Genomic DNA, 24396 nt, shown 5'->3' on the forward strand with positions numbered 1-24396 from the left:
ATCCAAGTGAAGTCATCTCCTAGCCTCTGAATGAGACATCTGCATATAGCACACAAGTGTCTCAAGGGTTGTATCTAAACATCACATGGACAAAGCTATCCCAATAGCAGAAAAGGATTTTTAAAGTTTGCTTTTGAATATAAATTACTCCTCAAATCAAGAAGACAGCTGAAACAAAGAATGAAGCACTTGCGTGAAGCTAGTGGGAAGACAAGGCAATTTCACGAAAGGTTTCCTATGATGGTCAACAAAGTAGCTGCCTGTGCTGAGAGTATCAGGAGGACTGAAAGCTCCAGTTGTCTTTTTGGTAACACAAGACTGCTTACCTTGACTACAGTTTTCATTTTACTATCAACTTCTTACTCTTCCACCTAGGCACTAGGAGGATGCTGCAGCAATGATTTTCCCTATGTTGTTCTATGAGTTGTTTCACATCCCTGCATCTCACAAATATTGAGACAGTTCATTCCTGATAAAGATATGATAGCTGCTATGAGAAAAAGAGTGACAAGGAGAAACTGTACTGGAGAAGATCCTCATCTGTGAGACATGACTTCTCTTCCTGTCTGGCCACTGGAGACAGTTTCACCTCTATCTCTGCCTTTTCACAAGGAAAAAATCTTAGCTTTTGAGTCAAAGCATCCAGCAATGGATGCATCAAATAAGGCTTTGTATATATAAAGCTGTCTCAATATTTCTTGCACCATGACTTTCCAGATCACAATTTACCACATCTCTGACCCCTTCACACACCTATTCCTTAACTGGACTGGACTGTTTTGGAGATTACCTAGTATATACCATGTACTCAAAAATGCCTTTCAGTATAGATTAAAACGTTTCCTTCATTCTCCCTTCTCTGCAGGCTCAACAGTGCAGAACAATGGAAATATGCACACACAGTATTATAGAAATGGTCTGGGATTTTGGTTATGTCAGCTAAGTGAAATGCAGTATGGAAAATATAACTGTCTTCAATTAGTTAAATCTAGCTTTCTCCATTGCAATGTTTCATGAGTAGCATCCTGGGTGATGATGATTCTTTTAATCTGTTTTAAAGTTCTTAGACTCTCAACTTTAAAACATTTCTTGACTGCTCAAAAAATTGGTGGGCTCAAATATATTACTTAAAGCCTTTAACTTTTCCAGTACTAAATTCTGATAATGACTGTCTAACAAGCAGACACAAAAGCAAGACAGAAGTGTTAAACATATGGTTATCAAGGGAGCTATTTACACAGCAATAATTATCATGTGAGCTTAGAATATTAGTTCCACATACTTTTTTGTTTGATTCAGTAGTTTTGATGACGGATTTGGGTGTGAGTTATCATATTAATTATGTGCCTTCAAGGTTTTCAAATAACAGTTGTACTGAAATACCATTAATAATGTCAAAGAATTTGCTTCATCGCTAACAAATTCCTCTAAAATGAAAATAAATGTATTGAGTTATGCATTTTTTGGTGTCTAGTCAATACATTTTTTCATCCTGTATAAATGGATACCTTCATTATTATAGCATTTAAAAAAACTAATTGCAGTACAGAATTCCCATTTGCCAAGTGTAGAAACATGTCATAAGAGCTCTGTAATCATATTTATGTAATGGTCTTTTCAGTGCACAATGCCAATGTCACCTTTGCAAAACACTTGTCAGCCTTTCTCCAGCTCAAGCCAAGGATTGTCAAGATGCCAGAGCAGACTCCCACAATACCTTCTATTCCTCCAGCCTTGGGCTTATATGTGCACATACAAGCTGTTCTGTCCTCCATTTCTGAAGTCTTTACCTTCATGTAATTAATACTCCAAAGACTCATATCTCCACCTTACAATTCATGAGCCTACATGTAATAGACCAAATAAATATGTATTCTTTGGGAAGCAGGTGGTCTGAATCTCCAACTGTTCACAGGTATTTCTGCTGAAAGATTTAATTGTAAACTGCACTGTCACCTTCTCTTGCTTCAGAATGAATCTAAATGCTGCATAATTCTGCATGTTTTATTTTAACAAGCAAACACAGAGGATTACAGGATTACAGATTCTCTCACCTAACTCCATGGAAATTTGGGGAAAACAGATAAGAAAATAAATCAAAAGGTTGCAGGGTTGTAATTCAACAAAACTGTTGCCCTGTACCTCCTGCTGTATTTTGGAATAGCCCAATAAAAAAGGGCAATGGGGAAACAGTATAACCAAATTACATCTCATGTGAAACATCAAAACAACAATATATTTTAGTGTTGCCTTAAAACTACAGTCTCTATGGACAGTTTACTTTCTTTTTTTATCTATCCTTTTCAATACACCGTTAGTTGCATTAAACCCTGAAAATATGTTGAAAAACAGTAAAACAAGTTCATGTATCACTGTGCCAATGCAAATCTACACTGGAAAGGCTGTGAGAAGATTTATTAAGTACACATAGAATGCTGGTATGGGGTAATGTATAACAATTACATGGGAGTCAATGACAGATTACACAGCCATTTTATTATAAATTGTTGTTCTTTTTTATGAAATGTGCTTCCCTTATATGTATGAAAAATGTGGAGACATTGAAACAATTAAGTAACACTACATTATTCTTGCTATTGTTGAATGAGTAATTTTTAGTCAAAATATAATGTTTTTAATAAAGTGCACAGTGAAACTAATAGTCAGCTAACTCTTTTATAGTGATACAAATACTTTCAAGTTGAGCAAATGCAATAAGATCTCAATTTAAATTGGTAGCAATACAGCAAAGACCATTGGAATGGTTTTAATTTTAAGGCCATTTTTGCAGCCTGTGGACTATTGTAACAGAAAACAAACATGTGCATCACTAAAATGAGGAAAGCATTTTTCTGTACAGAAGAGTGATACTATACAGAAATTTCCTTATCAGATAAACTGATGTTTTATGACTTCGAAAGTTGTTTTTACACCATTCGTTTGCTAGGCTCCTGTAGGGGGTTTGTTTCAATAAATCTTAACTGTTACTGTTACCCAAAATATAAATTGCATTAATATATCTTTAATAGCATTTATTACTTTTTTTTTTTTAAAGGAAACAGATAAACCCAAATCTCCATGGAAAAGAACCTAATTTTTGGACCATGAGACAAATCAAAGAAAGGTGTTTGGGAGGAGTTAGTAATGATCAGAAACTGTCTAAGAAGTCAAAATTAATTTAGAAATCTTCACTGGGAACTGAAATATCTTTCAGTTTACAATGAAATGATTCAAAACTACAGTTGTTTTGAACTGCATTAGTGAATAATCAAATGACAGTAGAATTCACAAGACCCACTGTTGGGGTAGCTTGTACTTCCCATCCTTGGGCAAAACTGATAGGATAACAGTAGCTCTTAAGATAGAAAAGTGAGCATACACTGTTTGAACAAAGACCCTGAGAAGGCATTAGTCCCAAATTGACCAAAATGAAAACCACCATCAACTAAATTAAACAATAGTGAATTGGAAAAAGAGCTTTCAAACAAAGCAGAAATCAGATAGAGAAGCAATATAAGAGTAGGATTAATATTTTTAATAGTGGGGAAATGTTTTGGAGTGGAAACAGTAGGAGTTTAGCATGCAATGGGTCATCTTACTGATGCCATAACTACAGTACACAGCATTGTCCTCACAGGGTACTGCAAGTAGCCTTCATCCAGCTGATGGGCTAACAGTCTGGGGTGCTGCAAGGAGGGTTGATTTCTCATGGGATATATATTATCAGATTATATGCAGTGGTACGTGTACACATGAAGTTGAAGCACCCAAATAGGATGTTTATTAATGTTTTGTATTTTTGTATTGATCCTATTGATGCTGCATATTTACTGATTGTCAGTTAATTACATGCCATTAATAAAGCAGGAAAATGCTTCACTACTGTGAGTTGAGTAGTTTTTCCCCTTGACAATTCATATATGACTGTACTTACACAGTCCAAGAAATATTTAAATACTTGAAATATTGTACTTACGTAGTATGATCCACTAATGGGCTGGTTTTTTCTTGCCCAGGGTAGAGATTTGCCCCTCTTCCAAGTTCCCACTTGAATATGTTTGTGGTATGAATGGAATAATTTCCTGACATCTCTTCCAAGGCTGGTTGATACCATCCACACTGTTTCTCATTGTCAAAGTTGCAGACTTCTGTAACTTTAGGGGTAAACAGGGAATACACATTTATATAAAACTTGGAAATTGTTAATTGATGTTCTGATAAAATAAACAATTTGGCAATAAAAATAATTCCATTTACAGTATACATGAATACTTACACAGTCAAGTGTGTAAGTTCTTCCCTTGATAGATAAAATATCAATTATATTTTCTATGTTCTTTTCTACTAGGCAGATTTCCATTTTGGGAATATATCATCTCTTTTGCACCTCAGTATCTACTCCCATGTGTGTTGTGACCAGCTTTCAGGACATACTAATAACCTGTCATGTGTTATATACTGAACAAATGTAAAATTCATCAGCTATGAATCTGTCAACGGCTGCATGGTTCTTTCTTCAGTCCTGTAAAATGATGGCATTAGCAACTCATTGCACATTGTACACCAAGCCCATGACCAAAACTCTAAAACTACAAATCAATATTTCAAGCAGTCCCCACAATACCTGAAAACCACATAAGGCAGCTATTTGGTATTGGTGTCAAATACTGATTTGTTATGGTACTAAATATGCAGCTGCCTGTGCGCCTCAGTTTGGGTTTGGGTTTTTTTTTTTATATTTAGGGGAAAGAAACCCATTTATTTTCTATTTCTGCTATGAATATTTCTTCTCAAGTACATTTTCCTGATTATTTTGCAGAAACTTTCTGTAGGGAAACTGAGCTGAGACTTGTCGCTCTGCAGAACATTGAAATAATTACACTCATGTCTAAGTGGCTGTTGTGAGAATTGTGCAGGGAAACAAGAATTTATTTTAACCCAAGAAACTGAAATACCAGTGTAGCTGATGTAACTTCTACATCAAGAAATCATAGTGTGTGTGGAGAACGTGCCTTATGCTTCCTTCCATGGAGGCTAAAAATAGTAGACTAAGGAGGGAGTGAGTTTTGATTTATAGCTTGTGTGTCTCCAGCAAGGAAGCAAACCACTGCCAGTGTGATCTCATGAGCTACCTATATAAAGATTTGTGATGCTTCCTCAGAATGATAAGCAGCACAGTGTTAAATGTTTAATCATCTTCTTTTAACATATTTTTATAAACATTAACTTCTAAATGCCTTTGAGAAAGATAAGACCTTCCAAAGAACATATTTCTGCCCTCAGTTAGGACATATTTAACTCCTATGCCACCATTGTCATTTGAGTGATAAATTGCCATCAACTGCTGCAGCAATGGGAGACTTCAAGCAGAGCAAATGTGTAAAGTTTTATTCTCCACAGTATTTATCTCTCTCAGAAAGAACATCTGTTTTGTAAGTTAATGTAAATTTTGGGGAGGGGGGGTGTATATGTGAAAGATCTATCCAAAGTACTCTGCATTTATTTTTCAGGACAGAAGTGGTTGGTGTTTTTCATGCTATATGAAGCTACTCAATGATATTTATATAGCAGATTCATTTCTTCCAGAGTTATTCCCATGTAAGAAAAAAAACCAGAGGGTGTCTAATGTTACTTTTCCTCACTGAGCCATTAGCCCTGGGAGAAGTGATTGAGTTCGCTGCAGAACATGTAATGCATGCAGACGTTTGATCTTCAGTAAGAACAATTTAGTTTGCAAAAGCTGATGAGGTCTCTCTCTAGATGACTGTTTCCCTCATTAATCAGCTTTGGTACAGCAGTATTTTAAAGTACTGTGCTTTAAGGCAAAACAAAGCCATTTGCAGTTTCTTCTGAAATACTATAGTGTGTACAGCTGCAACTCAGAAGCAATCAACAAATGTCTTAGACCTCTATGCTCAACATGTGGTGGCCCTGTCCATTGTCCCACTTCTAGTATTCCCATTTGCTTGTCAGAGCTCTAGGGTTTATAGGCTGCAAATCACTTCTGTGTCAAGTAGGATGAATTTCATAATCATTGCTGCTGATGAAAATAATGTGTATTAAAAAAACCTAGACCCTTATTCACTGAAGTGGGTAAGTTGAATTGGAATGTCAGGATGAATCAGACAATTAAAAAGTAGAAAGTGCATAATATCTCAGATTCCCACATTAAGAGCAAAATATTGTTTTCCTGAGGAAAATGACATTAAAAGTAGCATCTAGGTGTTAATACCAAATTGCAGAGGTAAACGCAGAGTAGTTAAAACAATGTGTTTAGCAGACGCAAACTAATAAGCTGTCAAAGTACAAGATTTAGTACACTCACCACAAGCTGTTTCATCAGACTTATCAGAGCAGTCAGGCCTAAAATCACACTTTTGGATCAGCTGGATGCAATGACCAGAGACTCTACAGACAAACTCCTTTTCTGTGCAGTTGTTCAAGGGGACAGTGGCAGGAACTGAAGTTCCTGAAGTAGTAGTAGAAACTGTTGGCAAGTTTCCTTTGAAAAACAAACAGACAAAATGTTGAGAGATGGGACAGAGTCATTCTAGTTTTTTAATTCATTATCCCCTTGTCACTACCACTCTTTGTCAAGGGTATAGCTTTACTGGAAACATGCCTTGGTGGCTAAGTAGAATGACTGAAATACTGCCCAGCAGGAACTGAATTGAACATTTCCAGTAGGCTGATCATACTAGCCAACCACCATTCACACAATCCTCAACACTTGCAGGAATCTATTTACACCTCTCATTTGTCTTTCAAATTTGGATTAAGTCAGTGAGTCCTTTTAAAAAGAAACTAATGCCATGGAGACTGACAGAGCAATCACAAAGACTTAATTTTTCTATGATCCAAGGTTAACAGATTATCCCAACGATAAAGGCTTTTTTTCCCCCACATGTCGATTACTGCAAGTGACTGTGGAAATTACTATGTAACCTTGTTACCTTGTAATTTCTTCACTGTAAAAATATTTTTTTCTCATTACAAAAATTATTCTGAGGTCATCATCTGATTCCAAGACTTCCTTTATATTTCATTCCAACTCATTACCACTTCTTTCAAATCAATTGTCTTTGCCTTTTCTCCTATTTCTTACAATGCACCTTTGTTCAGGCTTAACCTCATTTGAAAACCCATGCTATTATTGTGCATAAAAGGAATTCTCACTATATAACTCCTTTGAATTTAATTGTTAATGAAATTTTTAGTTGTAGTGCACATTGCATCTGAGCAATACACCTGAGCTAATTAAAAAGTACATATGAAGACTTTTTTATTTAACATGTGCCTGAGACAGCAAGGAGTTTTTTTGCCCTCCAAGACCTGGAGCAAAAGACTGATAAAAAATTCCCCATGAGCCATTTCTATTTCATAAGGTAGAAAGCACATCTATGAGATCAAATTAGTTATACGCTAATCAAATGAATGACACTCCAATAATATCCTAAGGCTCAAACAAAAGGCTTAAGGGAAGAAACCTTTTGAAGGAATAATTGCATGGTAAAATAAATGTATCAACAGCTCATAATAATATCACAGACCTTATCAGTTCAGAAAATTTAAATACAAAAGCCACATTCAGGTCTCTGATTGTAAACCACTGGAATAAGAGAAGAAATTCTGAAGTTCCATAATCTTCACAATACCATAAATTAAAGGAGAATCTGTTTCTTTCTCTCTCTTTAAATAATACATTTTCTATAATTTATGAAATGCCATTTTGTCCAGAGCAAACAGCATTGTTTAGCCTCTGGTTAGGACATGGGAGTGATGCATGAAAGCTCACGTTTCAGTATCTTTAGTATTACCTGTGAGAGACTTTACCAAGCCATTAAGTCCATCTCTCTCTTGTCAGTATTTGATTATTTGAAGCGAAACAAGAGCAACTGGGCAGCTACTGTTTAATTCTAGGGTGCAGAAACAATGAAGTCCAACTTGCATTAAATAAGGTGGAATTTGCCATAGCTATTGTCTGCTTTGCAGAGTTCTCCCATAGTTGCTTTAACTCTTTCTTGATTAGGATTTTTTTATATTATGGAGGAAGTAAAATACAGGCAGGAATTTGGAGTCTGAAAAATTGCTCTCAGTACTATAAGTACATTTAAAATGTACAGAACACAGAAACTGTTTCCTATTCATTCCACCATTATGCTTGAGTATATTTTTTTAATTTTTCCACATCAAAAAAAAGGTGTGGGTTTTTTTCAATGTATGAATTTTGGAAGTGGTTCTTTCTACTTTCCAATTATCTTCTTATTTTTAAAACTTTTTTTGTATCTCCTTTTAAAATGTATGGATACTCTGATTATTTGTTAAGATTTTGTTCCTTGAAAATAAAGCATTGTACATTAACTGAATATTTACAAAATACCCCCTTTATAGTCAAAATGTTATAATGAATATTGTGCACTCTATAGACTTGGTAAAATGTGAGATAATTATTTGCAGAAGGAACATTCCGTAACACTTGATATTCCTGGTAGACCTAATTATACCTACAAGAATTTGGAGTAGCAGTATAAAATGCCTCTGCCTTAGGGTGTTTTAGAGTTAGTACTAGGATACTAATATTCAGACACCTACTGCTAGAATACTAATACTCAGACACTGTTCTAAATTGTTTGTTCTTCTACAGCCCTATTATGACTGTACATTGACTGTAACATCATATAGTAATGCCTGCTGCAGCTAACACGAGTCCTCTTGAAATCCTTTCTGCCATGAAGTGGCAGGTCTGGGATCTGGTGTCTTGAAGTACATGTATTATGGGATGTAATTAACAATTCTGTAGACATCACAGGTAGCAATGACTTCTGAGGACAAGCTGATCTATCATCTGAACTGTTTGAGTGTTGCAATGTGAGAGCAATTAGTACAGTAAAAAAAAATAAGAATTATTTGGGGAAGGCAGAAGACTGTAACAAACTGAGATTGCTGAATGAAAGGTCAGTTTGTTTATGCACGGTTAAGGGATTTTTTCCCTTCTAGGAATCAAAAACTTAAACAATTTGGAAGCTGCACACTTCTTACTGAGGATCTCTGTTGATCTTATGTATGCAGCAGAAACTATTTTGTGCTGAAGCCTAGATAGGAGGGACTGAGAAGCAGGGAAACAAGCCTGGATTTCCTTATCAGGTATGAATCTGGTTTGATCTGTCTTTTTGTCTTTTCCAGTTGCAATATTTACAAATGACTGTAAAGAATCTGCTCAAAACTAGGAGATTTACATATTTAACTCTGTTCTTACCATTGTAAAGAGTACAGCCTTGAAAAGACATGTCATCAAGTCCAATGTCTCCAGTGAAACCATCTCCTACAGTACCTTTCACCAAGATCTAGGGAAACAAGAGTTACAAAAGCGTTTTGCAGTGTATAGTAGACTTTCACTTCTCATTAAATATTTCATTCCAATTGATAGAGGAGTCATTTAACACATTTCACACTGAAAATGAGATTAAATTTGTTCTAGGGGATATTTTCTATTTAGTGACACTTTATCAAATAGACTAATTATTATCAGCTTTCACTGGTGGTCACATTAATCACAGTGAACCATAACTGAATGGTTGGCTTCACAATCATGTAAATCCACTGAAACATCATTGTGATATAAAATGATGGCAAGACATTATCATAAGTGGCATATTATGATTAGTTCCTTTGGTACTTATTGTAATAACATTCATCATGATTAATTATAATAACATTCATGTGAATAAATTATATACTCTTACACAAATCCCCCTGTGATGAAAATGATTAAGCAGGTTAGGGAAGTGCTATGAAACCTTGTAAAGAAAAATATTCTACTATTTTGTTAAAGTTACCAGTGCTGTATATACTTACTTTCTTGTTACTGTCTACTGCTAAGGAAAGGGAGAGGTTAAAATTTGAGGAATACTCTCTAGATGAGTGAATAAGCCTCTTTCTTCTGACTGTTGCTGAATAGTAAAAATCCAAGCAGGTGATTAGAGAAAGATTTAGTAAGAAAATTCTTAATTTGACCAATTTCAATGTCCCTAACAATTACAAAAATAAAGTCTTCTCAAATAATACATTTTTTTTAAATAATAAAAAATATTTTAAAATGTTTTTGCTCTCAGATCTATTTCAGATGCTAAAATTATTTCATGATTTTTTTAATACTTATGTCACAGCTTATACACATATTCAAGCTTCCAGATTGTTCTTGACCGATGCACAAAAATTTCAAACACATTTTTCACAATTTATTCCTTGGTTCAATTGACAATTCCTTCAAAGGAATGGTGGCACAAATACTGCAATCCTGCCTCAAAGTACAGTTTGTTCTAATATTTTTGTTCTAATTTAGTTATTTGCCATTTTATTTGCAAAGAAAGCTTATTTTCAGGAAGTCATGAAGGACTGCTCAATATGCAAGGCACTTCTGTGTAGATAGGTGCCTCAGTTCTTTTGATCAAATACCATCGATATTTTGGAAATACCCTCACATCAGCTCTCATTCCAAAAATATATGGTTGCATTATACATCTTACCATTTCTTTTGTCCTATAATAAATGAAGTTCTGTAAAGTTTTTCTAGTTTCATTGATCAGCAGTGTGTATTAAACGGTCTTTTTACTAACTTGAGGGAAATAAGAAAATTCATCTACAAAGTAAGAACCATTGTTCACTGAATTCATACACAGAGCTTCTATAAATCTTCCTCCAATTTTTTTAATATTTAACAGGAGAAAAAAATGTTTACAAAGTGCAAAGCATGGCCTTAATGCTTTAAAAGTAAGGGATAGTATCAGTCTCAACATGTTAACATTGACAAATTTGTTTCTGCTATTCTGAAGTTGCATATGAATTGCAGATTTGTTACTGAAGATGACATGAACAGAGGAACTAAAAATTATTGCACTTCATTATGTCCATTAGATAAAATACATGAGTATGCTAAAAGAAGATGGATATATATCATTTAATATGGATATGTTAAAGATAGGTTCTTTTAGCAATAAATATATCCAATGTGAATGTCAATAGTAAATGACAGCATTGCTTTTTATTGCTCTCATCTCAATATGAGACTCTTATTCTTATTTTTCCCTCCAAATATCCATAAATATTCTTCACAATATTACGTTATTTTTCTGTGGGATTGTGCTGTACTCTTTGTAGATGTTAACCAGTAGGTTGAGGGGCTTTTCTCCCCTTAAATCCCTGCGTCTCTCTCCCTAGTCATGACATTTACATGGTTTGAGGCTGTCCTTATCTTCCACAGAACCTTTCCCTGGAGGAGTTTTCACTCCTGCACCATAAGAAGTAATGCTTGTATTAAGGGCAGAAAAATATGGATATTTTATATCTTTGAAGTGGCAAGACACAGTGCTGCCAAGGTAATTCAGTTTAGAATATCACTTATTGTTATGATGATGATTATTATTGTGTTACTTAAAATCTCCCCACCCAAATAATTTTTCTAAACTTATGTATTTAATTGGGAAGTCACACTTTGGTATTTAGAACAAACTCAGTAAAAAACATAGCAAATGTAACAGAGGTGTAGTTGTAGACATAAAATTAAAAATAGGACCAATTTATGAGTTATTGTTGCAGCATAAAACTTAGTCTCTCTGCAGCTAGGGTTAAACACTGACCACTTAAAATTAATTTGCCAGCTGAAATTCTTCAAACTTCATAAGCTATTATCAAACCACCTCCAGGGAACTCATCTACCATGAAGCTCATTTCACATCTCATTTGTTGTTTGAATGAGGATAAATAGTTCCTAATTTCTCCTATTTTCAGAACTCTAGAGGTCCAGTACCAGTGAAATCTATAAAAGTCGCAAAAAGTATGCTAATATTAAAAAAAAAAAAAAAAGAGGAAAAACAACTCCCTGAAAAGCAAAATGTCTAACAATGACACTATACAGAAAAGGTTTGAACCCTGGAGATTTTGAACAAAATAGGTTTATGAAAGGTGAAGGTACTTTATGATAAGTGTTAATAGAGGAATTACAATGAGTAATATTGTTCTGTAAATATGTTTCATTTTTACAGTAATGCTCATTTATGACACTAACCAATTCCCACTGAAGGTTAGCAAAATATAATCTGAATTTCCATACAAGCATAACACAAACTAGAATGGAACTCATTCCAAAAACCTGATGCAAGATTCTGAAGATTTCTGACCGTCTATGAAATAGAGATGTAAGTTCTAATGTATTTACCTACTAATACAGAAAAAAAATCTCAGGTTTGTCACAGAAATTAACTGTGTTAGTGATTACATTAGTAGTTAGAGCATCCTAATTTTGATCAGGTTTGCTGTGATTATTTCTGGCAATAAACCATGTGATTTGGATGCAATCGGAAAGAACAACTACACAAGTGCAAGTGGTTAATCGACAGAACATTTTGTCATCAAAAATTTTTGTCATAAATTACTGAAGCAAATCACAGAATCACAGAATCTTAAGAGCTGCAAGGGACCTTGAAAGATCATCTAATCCAACACTCCTGCCAGAGCAGGACCACTTAGAGTAGGTCACCTAGGAACTCATCCTGGTGAGTTTTGAACGTCCCCAGAGAAGGAGACTCCACAACTCATCTGGGCCTGCAGGACTGAAAGTCATACACATTTCACTATATACCTCCAATTAACTATTTCTATGTTCTAACATTATGAATAAATGAAGGAAAATGTATAATAACTTTTCATCAACAAAAGTAACCAATTTTACATAGGACGATGGAACTTTTTGTAATTATAAAGCTCAAGCCATAAACCCACAAATTCTGTGAAATCTGTATCAAAAATTCTTACTTTAAAACTCCTTTTTATCAAGATATTTTCATCCAATAATTACATCATAACAGTTTTTCACTTTAGGACATTTTTTTTCAAGAACACATTCCTGTAATGCTTCCTATAATTCTTAGTGCTTCCTTAGCTGTCATCAAAGAGGTAGGTAATGAGTGACCTAAGACCACTTCCCACATCTCTCATCTAGCTGTCAAGTACTTGTATCCTGACTAAATGACACTGAACTTTTTCTCTGTAAATTCCTCACCATGCTTTCCCTTTGGAAACTGGCAGGAGTGCCACAGCACATTCCAGATTCTTCCATTATAGGGGCCATGACAAGGCATTGTAATGAGTACTGAGCATAGTGTGGAAATCTTCTCCCCCCAAGAGAAATCAGAAGTGGAGACAGCTCATCAGCTGCTGGAAAGTTTATCAACATTAGGTCATCATAACATTTTAAGAATACACAATACACAGAGAAGATCTGGAGTTTCTACTTTCCATCTTCAAAGTCCATTAATCCCTTTATTTTGTATCCATCAAAAAAGCATAAAAGTTTACTCTCAAGACTTCAAAAACTGAAATAAAGCCCTTTCACACGGGTGTCCAAATGAATTCTTACCAATCATCTTAAGCACATACACATCAAATATGAAAAATCTTGTGTCAAATATTTGATGTTTTACAGTGCTTGGTTTTAGAACATACTAAAAACACTAATTCTAGTTCAGTAAAGCAGTGCACCACAACACTCTAAGCTTGTGAACCCTTATGCTGAATTATGATGTTTTTTGAAGTGTTTCTCTGTAGTATGGGGAAGAATCACATTCCTATGTGTCAGTAGGACAGTGACGAACATAACGTTAATAAATGTTTACATATTCTAGGAGTCAGTACTTTGCTGTGTTAAGGCCACAAAACTTCACTCAAGAGAAAAGATCCTGTTTTCTCTCTAATATTAATGTTGGCTGAATTATTGCAGAAGTAATGTACTTAGTGCCTAAAAATGTGTGAATATCTAGTTCTATAAACCAATATGGTTAGCCTGCCCACTTGGGAAATATCTATCTAGCGATGCTAAAGCTAAATTTAATCCAGTTGAAGGTCATGATTAGTTTTCACTACATCTATGATTTACAGAAGTCTTTTCTATTTCACAGGATTATGGCAGAATGAGATTATTTTCAAAAGCAACTCAGACTGTAAATACAAAGTGTTAAAAAAAAACCACTCCAAATCCAAAGAAAACCAAACAAAAAAGGACTAAAACCCCCTTTAATTCTGAAGACTTTTTCAATCTTAAAGTTAATTTCATTCTTTCTGTTAACTACAGGGGCCAAAAAAATACATATCTCAGTAATTCTACTTTTTGTAATATTAAACATGTAAATGCTTTCTTTCTCTAAAGAAGATGGATGATTTAGTCTTAATTACTTAAAAATCAATAACAAAATACTTGTCAAGTGATGATATATTCACACATAATACTAAAACATCCATGGTTAGCTGAACAAAGCCAAACCTCAACAAAACCCCTCTGCAAAAGATAATGCAAATTTTCTCCAAGTCTAAGGTAGAAGTCCCATTAGTGTTACTGTATAAATTTAGAGAGTGTTTCTAGAGAATCAGTCATTTCTGATAGCCTTGTGATTAATTAAATTATGCAGACAGTTTAAGGATCCAAAGTCTGGAGCTAACTGATAGGCTGTTTTGACAAAGACACATACAAATGGAAGTGAGTGAATAGCAAAGCTATGACAAGGCTAATGATGTTCTTTCATGATCAATTTTTGCTGACTCTAATCTTATTAAGGTGTTCTGAACTACTTTCAGATGGAATCTCATCATCACTCCTTTATCATAAGTGTGGTTTTGCCTCTAGAGTGATCCCCCATGACAGACATATGCAGATTCAGCAGCTGACAGACATAAGCACTTCTATGCTACATATATTCTTTCTTTCTCCCAACCACTGTTTTCCAAATGGGTAAAAACAAATAAATAGGAACATACATACATACATTCATATGTAAATACATACAGGGTCTGGTTGTGTTACTCTGACAAATTCTTGTGAGTCATCATCTTAAAAGATGTTTCCCACACTGACCAGGATGGCTAGTTATCACCTGAGTACTTTTGACCTCCCTATTGTATCCTAGAGATAACGACAAATTTAAAGCTGAAGTTGAAGCTGCTGCTAGAGTGGAAATCCATGTCAACTAAGTCTTTGTGTGGAAATTGCTAACAGTAAACAGATCAAAAGCAATAATGGAAAAATGATTCCAAGTGGGTGTCAGAGATGTAATAAACACCATAGAGAAGTCCTCGATAAATTGAGAGCTGCTTCAACATCAGATTTTAATGAAAAATACACATCTGTCCAACCAAATATTAATAAACTCCTGTTTGAATGTCAGTGTGCACTGAAAATGAGGCCTTCAACAAAGAAGAAAGTAGAGAATCAAATCAATGTAGAATGCTAACAAAACTTGACAAAAATAAACCTGGTTCAATAAAGGTGGAAGAGACTGCAGATAAAATCATAGAATATCAAAAAGGGTGAGCCTCCCAAAGCACTGAAAAATGTCTGTAGCACAGTGTCTCATAACATGAGAACAGATGTACCAGAGGTCAGGTCAGCTGCCCAACTAACTGCAGTGTGTGTCTCCCAGTGGCTTATGATATATACAGAGTGAGAACAAAACAGTAGTGCAGTGGTAGCTCCCAATTCTTTGGCAGGATATTACAGGTTGGAGGTTATAGCCTTATTGTTTTGCTACTAGCCCTTAACAGACTTTATTTTTCTCAATAGTTTACCAAGTTACTTATGGATCCCATTCCTATTGCCTTGTAGACAAAACATCCTTGGCAATGAATTGTACATTGGACCATGCTAAAATAGTATTTCCATTTGTTTTGGTTGTGCAGCCTGATAATTTCACAGAGTACCTCCCATTCTTTTTATTCAGACAAAGTAATAATAATCATTCCCTACACAGCTTCTTAATGACATTGTTGGTTTGATGTTTCTATTATACCTCAGTCATCTAAGAGGAACAATCTTTACCCAAGTATTCTAGAAAGGGTCAAACATTTCTTCAATATTTTTTTCAGCTTGATATTCCTGATATAAGGGCAGCTACACAATCACTTTCATTATTTTCTTAGGAAACATAGAAGAAAGAGTACAGACTATTCAGAACTTGTTTTCTTCTAACACTGTGAGTAGCAAGAACAAACTCTAGCTTCATGTGCTAACATGCAACTGTAACAGGCTAAAACATGGTCTCCTCACATTGCTTTTCACACTAAGAAACAGTACTTCTCTGGGACAACTAAAAGATATGCACAATCTTCCAGCAAAGGTGCAGTCAACAAGTAGGATATGGCTAAGTTTGGTCAGCTCCATTTTCTAGTATATACAAGTCCATAATTTTAACCTGACATTTAACAGTTATGATTAGACTGAAAAACTCCTACGCTTAACCTGAATTACAAAAGACTGATGTTAAGAACACCACTAAAAATTTCTCTTAGAAGTACTGTGAAATACGATATAAGATCCAGAACCTGTGATTTCAATAGTTCTGGAGCTTATGTAGAAAATGAAATCTTCTTAAATTGATACAAAGGCTATTTTGTCTATTCTTACAAGTCCTGCTATATTATTCAAGCATTAAATGTAACTATCATCACTAGAGATGCATGAAATAAAGACTGGAACCTCATAACTTGTGATAGCACAGGCTTTTTGTTTGGAACAGAACACAAACCTACTGTTAAAATAATTTTTAAAGTAGAATTATGACAAAAAGTCCATTTTACACTAGAATGCTCAATTTTGCATTACAGAAAAAGGTTGGAGGGGTAGGAGTGGTGATAAACAATCTACTCTTTTCCAAAAAGCAATTGCATGAAACAGACTTACAGAAATAACGAGAGTGATTTTTGTGATCTTATATATTACAAGGAAGATCATAAAAATACTCAAAGAAGAATCACTGTCTCATCTCTCTGAAGAATGAAAAGGTGAGAAGTAGAGGGTAAGGATGTATGATTCTTACTTATGTGATTGTGAACAGCTACTTTATAGTAGCCATCTCTCTTTAGATGAAGGGTAAGAGCCTCAATTCAAATAATATGTGTTTAATGCACACATATTTGACACTAAATTGATCTTATATCAAAGGTGTAACAAAACCATAATACAAAAAGTAGCTCAATACAGTTAAGGAAAACCCAACACAACCCTATAATCGTGGTTAAAAACTCAAATTCTGCATCTTCACAACTAAACTGTGTCTAAAAGGTAATAGTGACTGAAAAGAAAATCCATTCAAAGGTAGACAATTAGCCTTTGAATTTGAAAATCTTTGAAAGAAAATGTATGTGCTGATATCTCTATAATAGAAATTAAATGGTGAAAAATTAAGAGTTGATCGGACATATTAAAGTGCAAAACAATCACCCTAATCTACTGTCTTAGAAATGAAGAAAGCTTTCTTCAGAATCTTACATATCTTTAGACAAATTCTTCTGCTAAGAAATAACTTTGGTTCTGGATTATCCATCATTCAAGAAGTGTACTTGAGGATTCATTCTTCCCATTTGAATGTGATATTATATTTTATTATATTGTCAGAGATCACAAATAATACTTTATTAGGATTGTGAGTAACTCAGAAAATAATCTCAGAGCTAATTTTCTCTTTCACTCATACTACTGTGAAAGGTATTAATTTTATTAAGAATTTCTTTGGAAATGACCCTAGGCTTCCTCTGCAACAACTAACAGCTGTTAGGGGTAAAACCTCTAAGGTATCTGTCTATTGGGACTGCTGACACTTGTAATGCTTCACTCAGTGAATAATCTGTTGTAGTAAAGTAAATCAAAGCCTTCCTGAAGGCTGTCTTTGGTTGCATCATGTCTGCAATGGTAAAGGGACTCTAGTGATCCTCAAAGATGTTTGCCGCTATCTGATCTAGAAATGATGCTCAGTGATTGTAACAGTGAATGCTTCCCTGTTCAGCAGTGGGTGGATGCAACTTTAGATTCTAAGAGCTGAGGAATTTAAAGGGAGATGGCATGTGGGAATCCCTAGGGCTTCTAGGATTTACAACAACAATAAAAGCTTTTAACTACAGTCATACTGAACATTTCTACCTCGCAGATGCCACAAGAGACAATTCATATCATATCTGTAACACCAGAGGAGAAAAAAGGGTTTTACAAGACAACTAAGTTAATTCTTTTTGATACATTTACAACCTATAGTAAAATGGCAACATATAAGTCCTTTATGTGAGAAGATCTGAAATAGGACTGGTCAGCACTTGTGCTTTGTTCAGCCTGAGTAAGAGATTGAGATATTCTGAACATCAGATGAATGCAAAGATATGAGTCAGATTTTGCTTTAACAAAACAGAGTTCTGTTTCAGGACAGAACTGGACTAGACTTTTGAATATATAAAATTGTCTTGTTTTAAATAATAAGAAACAAATGAGGCAATCACTCTACCTGAAAACATTTTAGACTGGCAAAGGTACAAACAGCAATTTACAAATCAAAAGGAAAGTGATGCACTGTGTTTCAGCTGTCTTCCCATGTTTGGTCATATTCCAGACCATTATATCCATTTTAGGATGCTGCTCAGGAGCCTGAGAAATATGATTTGCACCACTATAAGAAAAAAACTATTTCACTGTGAGAGTGAGGGAGCCCTGGCACAGGCTGCCCAGAGGGGTTGTGGAGTCTCCTTCCTTGGAGGTCTTCAAGACCTGCCTGGACATGTTCCTATGTGACCTGATCTAGGTTGACCTGCTTCTGCAGTGGGGTTGGACTAGATGATCTCTAAAGGTCCCTTCCAATCCTACCATTCTATGATTCTGTGATTATTAATACACTTAGCCATACACATTTCCAGGCCCTTTAAAATACAGTTTGGATTCTATACCAAGAAGAAGATAAAAATAACACAACAGGTACTAAAATTAATAGTTGTTGAAAGAAGTTGGCTTGTGTTTGGAGTATGCAATGCAGTTCTATATTCATAGCAAATGTTTCATTCTAATTTTCAATCAATATTCCATTGCTTCCTAAAGGTAATAGCTAACTGGTAATATGAGTGAAATTATTACAGCAGAATTGGATTGTTTACCTTTCTTAATCACTTGTAAAATTGGAAAATACCACCTGCATTTTATATCTACTTGAATACAATTTTATTTTTCATATAAGCTTCCCCCTACTTTTTTTAACTTGTATTTATTTATCTTCTCCTGATTGTGGTCTTTGTTTTTCACATTTGGAGGGAGAAAGTTTCATATTTGAAAGAGCATGTAAGGATTTATAAATGACTCAAAATACTAAAAATTTTAGTAATTACTCTCAGTATAGAATTAATAATTAATCATATACTTAAAAAAGGTAGAAAGATCACTATAAAATTATCACAGAATATTACATTCCTTTATGTATTACTTATGCTTTGGAGCATCAAAGATGTATAACCATCAATAAAACAAAGTTGCTGTAGTTTTCCTGTGACAGACATGCTAGATATGTGATTTATATCATGACTAAAAGAAAAAGCTACACTGCCCAAAACGACTTAAATACAGAACTTTTTCTTTTTTTACATAATATTACCAGTTTCTTGTTCTGTATCCTCAGAAATTTGAACAAATAGAGCAGCCAAGACTGCTACATTTATTAAAGATGTTAAAACAGAATCTTTGTACTTTCTTCTGAGCAGAATCTCTTTCAGGTATCATTATCAAGGCAGACAAAAGCAGACTGTGTTCATCAATGTAAGTATGCTACCATGGAGAGAATGTTATTTTACTATCTTTTCAAATGTACTTTTAAGGAGAAAAGACATGTAAGTAAACTTCTCAGGAAGATCAAAATAGATTTAGATCGACCAAAGGGATAAGTGTACTCAACAGCCTATTATTTTTCATGTTGAAAACTCGACTCTGTGCCATTGATCACCACCCTCTGGGTTCTGTCATTCAGGCAACTCTCTGTCCACCTCACTGTCCACTCATCCAAGCCACACTGCTTGAGCTTTCTGATGAGGATGTTGTGGGACACAGTGTCAAAAGTCTTGCTAAGTCAAGGTGGATGACATCCGCTTCTCTTCCCTCATCTATCGAGCTGGCATCAGGTTGGTCAAACAGGATTTCCCCTTGGTGAAGCCATGTTGACTCCCCCTGATAACCATCTTTTACTTCATATGTTCAGTGATAACTTTATTCCCTGCCCATAACTGGTCAAGTATAATACTGGTGCCAGGTGACCACTAAGTCATACCAGCACTCCCCCTCCTAAACTGGACTGGAAATAGTGAAATGTGACAAAAGTTTTGCAAGTCAAAATACGGACAGGGAGATCCCCCAGCAATTACTGTCACGGGCCAAACAGACTCAATTTGGGGAGAATTTGTATGATTTATTAACAAACAATCAAAGCAGAGTAGGAAGATGAGAAATAAAAAAATGAACCTTAAAACACCTCCCTTCTTCCTGAGTTTCTACCTCCTCCTCCTCCAGCAGCACAGGGGAATGGGGAATGGGGATTGCGGTCAGTTCATTACAGAACAGAAGGGGAGGTCTCCTCACACTTCCCACTGCTACACTGTGGGGTCCCTCTCATGGAAGACAGTCCTCCATGAACTCCTCCAACGTGGCTCCTTCCCATGGGCTACAGTTCTTCATAAACTGCATGAGTCTCATCCATAGGGAAAATGGTCCTTCAGGAATGAACTTCTCCAGCCTGGGCCCACAGGGGGTCACAACTTCTGACAGAAAATCTTCTCTGGAATAGGGTCCTCTATCCACAGATTCCCAAGTCCTTCCAGGAACTTGCTCCAGCATGGTCTTCCCACAGGGTCACAGCCTCCTTCAGGTATCTACCCACTCCAGCATGGGGTCTTCCACGGGCTAAGAGTTGAACTCTGCTCCTTCATGACCTCCATGGCTACAAGGGCAGGGCCTACCTTATGATGGGCTGTACTACAGGTCACAGGGGAATCTCTGTTCCAGCGCCTGGGCACCTTCTCTTCCTCTTTCTCTGTTGACCTTGGTGTCTGCAGAGATGTTGTTCTTCCATTCTCACTCCCTTCTTCTGATGCAGTTTAGTACCTGCACAGTAACTTCTTCCATTTCTCTAATGTGTTAACACACAGAAGTGTTGGCCTTGGTCAGTGGTGGCTTCATCTTGGCACTGCCTGATGTTGGTCCTATCAGATACAGGTGAAACTTCTAACAGGTTTTTTAAAGAAGCCATCCCTCGTATCTCCCTGCTACCAGAACCTGGCCACACAAACCGACTACCACAAAGCCCCACAACACTAACTCAATAAAAATATGTTCGGTTACTGAAGACATCTTCCTAACCCTCGGGAAGGGCATGTGGGTTTCTAGTTCTTTAGACAAGCTACCAGACACAAGATATGTGTTTTCTCATGGGAAAACAAAACAAAACATAAAACATGTTGTTATATATTACACTGACTCTACTTCTACAAAGGATCTTAACAAAAGTGAGCACTCTCCTTCCAGGTGCCTCCATGCAGTCACAGTAATGTTAAGGGCTTTACCTACAACAAAGAGCTTCTCTCCACCTAAAAATAATCTTTGTGAAGGAAATCAATAAATGTGGGACAGTCTAAAACAAATATTGCATTATATCAGATTTAAAAGGAAGGTGTTTCTTATTATGATAATTTTGAGGTTTTCTTAAGTTAATTTTATTACCAATTGGCCATCAAGTGAACTAATGTCTCCTCTAGTAATCCTGTATGCTCATTAACCCAATCAAAATAAACAGCTCACAAACAGTGAAAGATAAATAACTTACACAAAAGATGAGCAAACAAACCAAGATTTTTAGCTGCAACTCACTATTATTCACATTTCTCTACAAATGATATTTGACTGTTGCCTTAGCCATGCAATAAAATATTTTGAGCTGATAGGGTTTCTTTACATTATATAATGGAAGATTGTCATGTAACTTTGGAAAAGACTCTGAAAAAGATATCCTTTTAATAGTTCTTCTTTCATGAATAAATCAAAACTTTACCAAGCTGTTCTGTAGCAGATTCAGATACGTTTGTTTCACCAAATGCTTGAAAATCAAAAATAGCATCCACTTTAAATACCTTATATCCTTATTCAAAACATTATAATAATTTGGTTTTTTTGGGAAAAGTAAATAATAAAAAAAATCAGACAGATTTCCCCAAAAACCCTACAGGTGTATTTCAAAGCCAATTTGCTCAAACAGCTTTGAGATTACACAGTCATTTATATACTCGCAGTGTTTTACAAGGCAACAAAGAAGCACTTTGCAACCTAGAAAGATCATACCTGAAAAGGCTTAGAGCTGCTGATGCGAATGGTCTGTCTGATCCATCTGTTTCCTTGATTTCCAAATTTGTACCATAATAGCCATCCCTTGGTATTACTCATAGCTCTCTGGAAGACTGACAGCTTGTAAACTTGTTTTCCAAACATATGATAATGAAAGCGGAAAATGCAGGTTCCATTGACAGAAGGGTTGAAAAGAGGACTAAGCAAAACTGCTGTATCTTGGAATTGTTGTGGCTTGGAAGATTCCATGTAGAGGTAGTGTCCCCTGGCTGTCCCTATTGTGTGATCCTTTAATGGGCCTGTATTAATCGTGGGGGTTGGACCCTGTATTCTGATCCAGTCAAAGTCATCCTCAATGGTCTGCTCCCAATTGCACATCCCATTTTCAAAGTCACACTGTAGATCAGGGTCTGCAATGTAAATGGAATCAATTGTCAAGTGAAAGCATTATCAAAAGGTGATCATGCTTTAATATCTTTTTCTCTTTGCAGTAATTTCTTTCTAATGTATAGAAAGAAGCATATCTGTTTCTCCTTATAAAAACTGCTCTCAAAATTATATACACTTGCTTGAAAAAAAATGGAAAGGAAAAATTTGTTTAATTATCTTATTTTTCTTATAATTGTGAATACCATTTTATTATTAATATTATTAAATTTATACATTTTTAAATTTCAAGCATGCAAAGTTCTTTATGTGAAATTTAACCCAGTAAAGGAGTTAAAATTGAGATTAATTAAATAAACCACTGCGTACAATCTTGTAGGTGTCTTTAACAAGTGACTTAATATACATTTGCATGGCAGAAATAGTCCTAAAAATGTGCTGTGTTTTACATTTTTACTGTCCTCAGCAATAGTAGCCTGATAACTTTATCAAAGCTAAATTCAAGAGAGGCATTTATAACTTTATTATTTGGCACCAGGGCAAAATATATTCATTAGGCCAATTACTTCTAATGTAAAAAAAAAATAAAATGTATATCAGTAGTGGAGAGCTTGAATTTCATATTTCTATCTGTCCTTCATAAAAAGTGACTAATATAACAGGCTCTTTTTTCCATTAAGTTGTTTTTTTTAATGATTTTTAAAACTTCAAGACATACAGTGCTCTCTCACTATAGACTTCAAAATGGTTTATAAAACAGACAGATATTTCTATTTCTAGATAAGAGTTTAGGTCATAAAAAGACATAGGACATACATGACTTTCAGGCCATACATGTCTTCTACTGTGCTCCCATCAGTATAATGAAAAAAAAATGTTAACACAAATCAACTGGTAGATTGTGAATCCTCTCTTTTAAAAGAAACTTCTAATGCATGCTTGTGTTTTACAAAAGCTAAAGAAATATGACTCATTTGGATAAAAGAGATGGAATTCTATTTACCCTCACTCGCAGCTCATCACTGACAGTGATAAGCTGTTAACAGTACTGTGCTTTTTAACTCCAGGTTAAATTTGGCAAGTAAGTTTTGGTTAAATATAAAGCAAGTCATAATAGAAAGTACTTACTACAGTTTTCTTCATCTGATCCATCTCCACAGTTATCCACAAGATCACAGAGCAATAATCTGTCAATACATGCTTTTGTGTCTCTGCACCAGAAATGATTAGGACCTTCACAACTTAATGCTGGAGATGGAAGAGCACAATTTTCAAACGCAACATCATCAATTGCTGAAACGCCATCATAAACACCCAGACTGATTTTACCAAGTGATAATTGGAAAGGATGTGGGAGGCGCCCAAGCTGAATGACTGCCTTCAACCATTGATTTCCCTCATTGTAATATATCCTCCAAAGGACAGTGGGTTGTTCTAGTCCATCCACAAGCAGTTGCATTTCTGCTGCTCCAACTAACAGGCCATAATTGTAATACCTAAAATAATCAATAAAAGAGTTAAGAGTTCAAATAGTGAGAATAGATCACACCACATATAATGGTCAGTATCTTTCCTGTCATAGCTCTGTATAATATGGCAAGTCCACAGTGCATACTTCCAGTTCACCACTTTCTCTATTATGGTAGGACAGGCAGCTATATGAGAGCCTAGTTTCAAGAGTTGAAGATTATGAGAGAAGAATACTTTATTAAGGACTCATAACTGAACACATTTGCTTTCACATTAAACAATGAACACTGCTCACTCAGATAAATTATATGTTCTTTATAAATTTAATTCATTAGATAATTGACAGGTTTCAAGAAGGAAAACCA

General features: G+C 35.3%; 1 protein-coding gene across 1 annotated transcript in view; it reads right to left on the reverse strand.

Annotated features, from left to right (window-relative positions):
- Positions 1 to 24396, reverse strand: part of MALRD1 (MAM and LDL receptor class A domain containing 1) — a 222189-nt gene that overhangs the window by 136942 nt on the left and 60851 nt on the right. Inside the window, exons 16-20 of the mRNA XM_061997419.1 lie at positions 23690 to 24057; positions 22172 to 22584; positions 9257 to 9344; positions 6326 to 6502; positions 3977 to 4154 (exon numbers count right to left, since the gene is read on the reverse strand). Coding sequence (XP_061853403.1) covers positions 3977 to 4154; positions 6326 to 6502; positions 9257 to 9344; positions 22172 to 22584; positions 23690 to 24057 — 1224 coding nt within the window. The remainder of the gene's footprint in view (positions 1 to 3976; positions 4155 to 6325; positions 6503 to 9256; positions 9345 to 22171; positions 22585 to 23689; positions 24058 to 24396) is intronic.

This window comes from Colius striatus, chromosome 5 (genome assembly GCF_028858725.1).
Source record: "Colius striatus isolate bColStr4 chromosome 5, bColStr4.1.hap1, whole genome shotgun sequence".
NCBI lineage: Eukaryota > Metazoa > Chordata > Aves > Coliiformes > Coliidae > Colius > Colius striatus.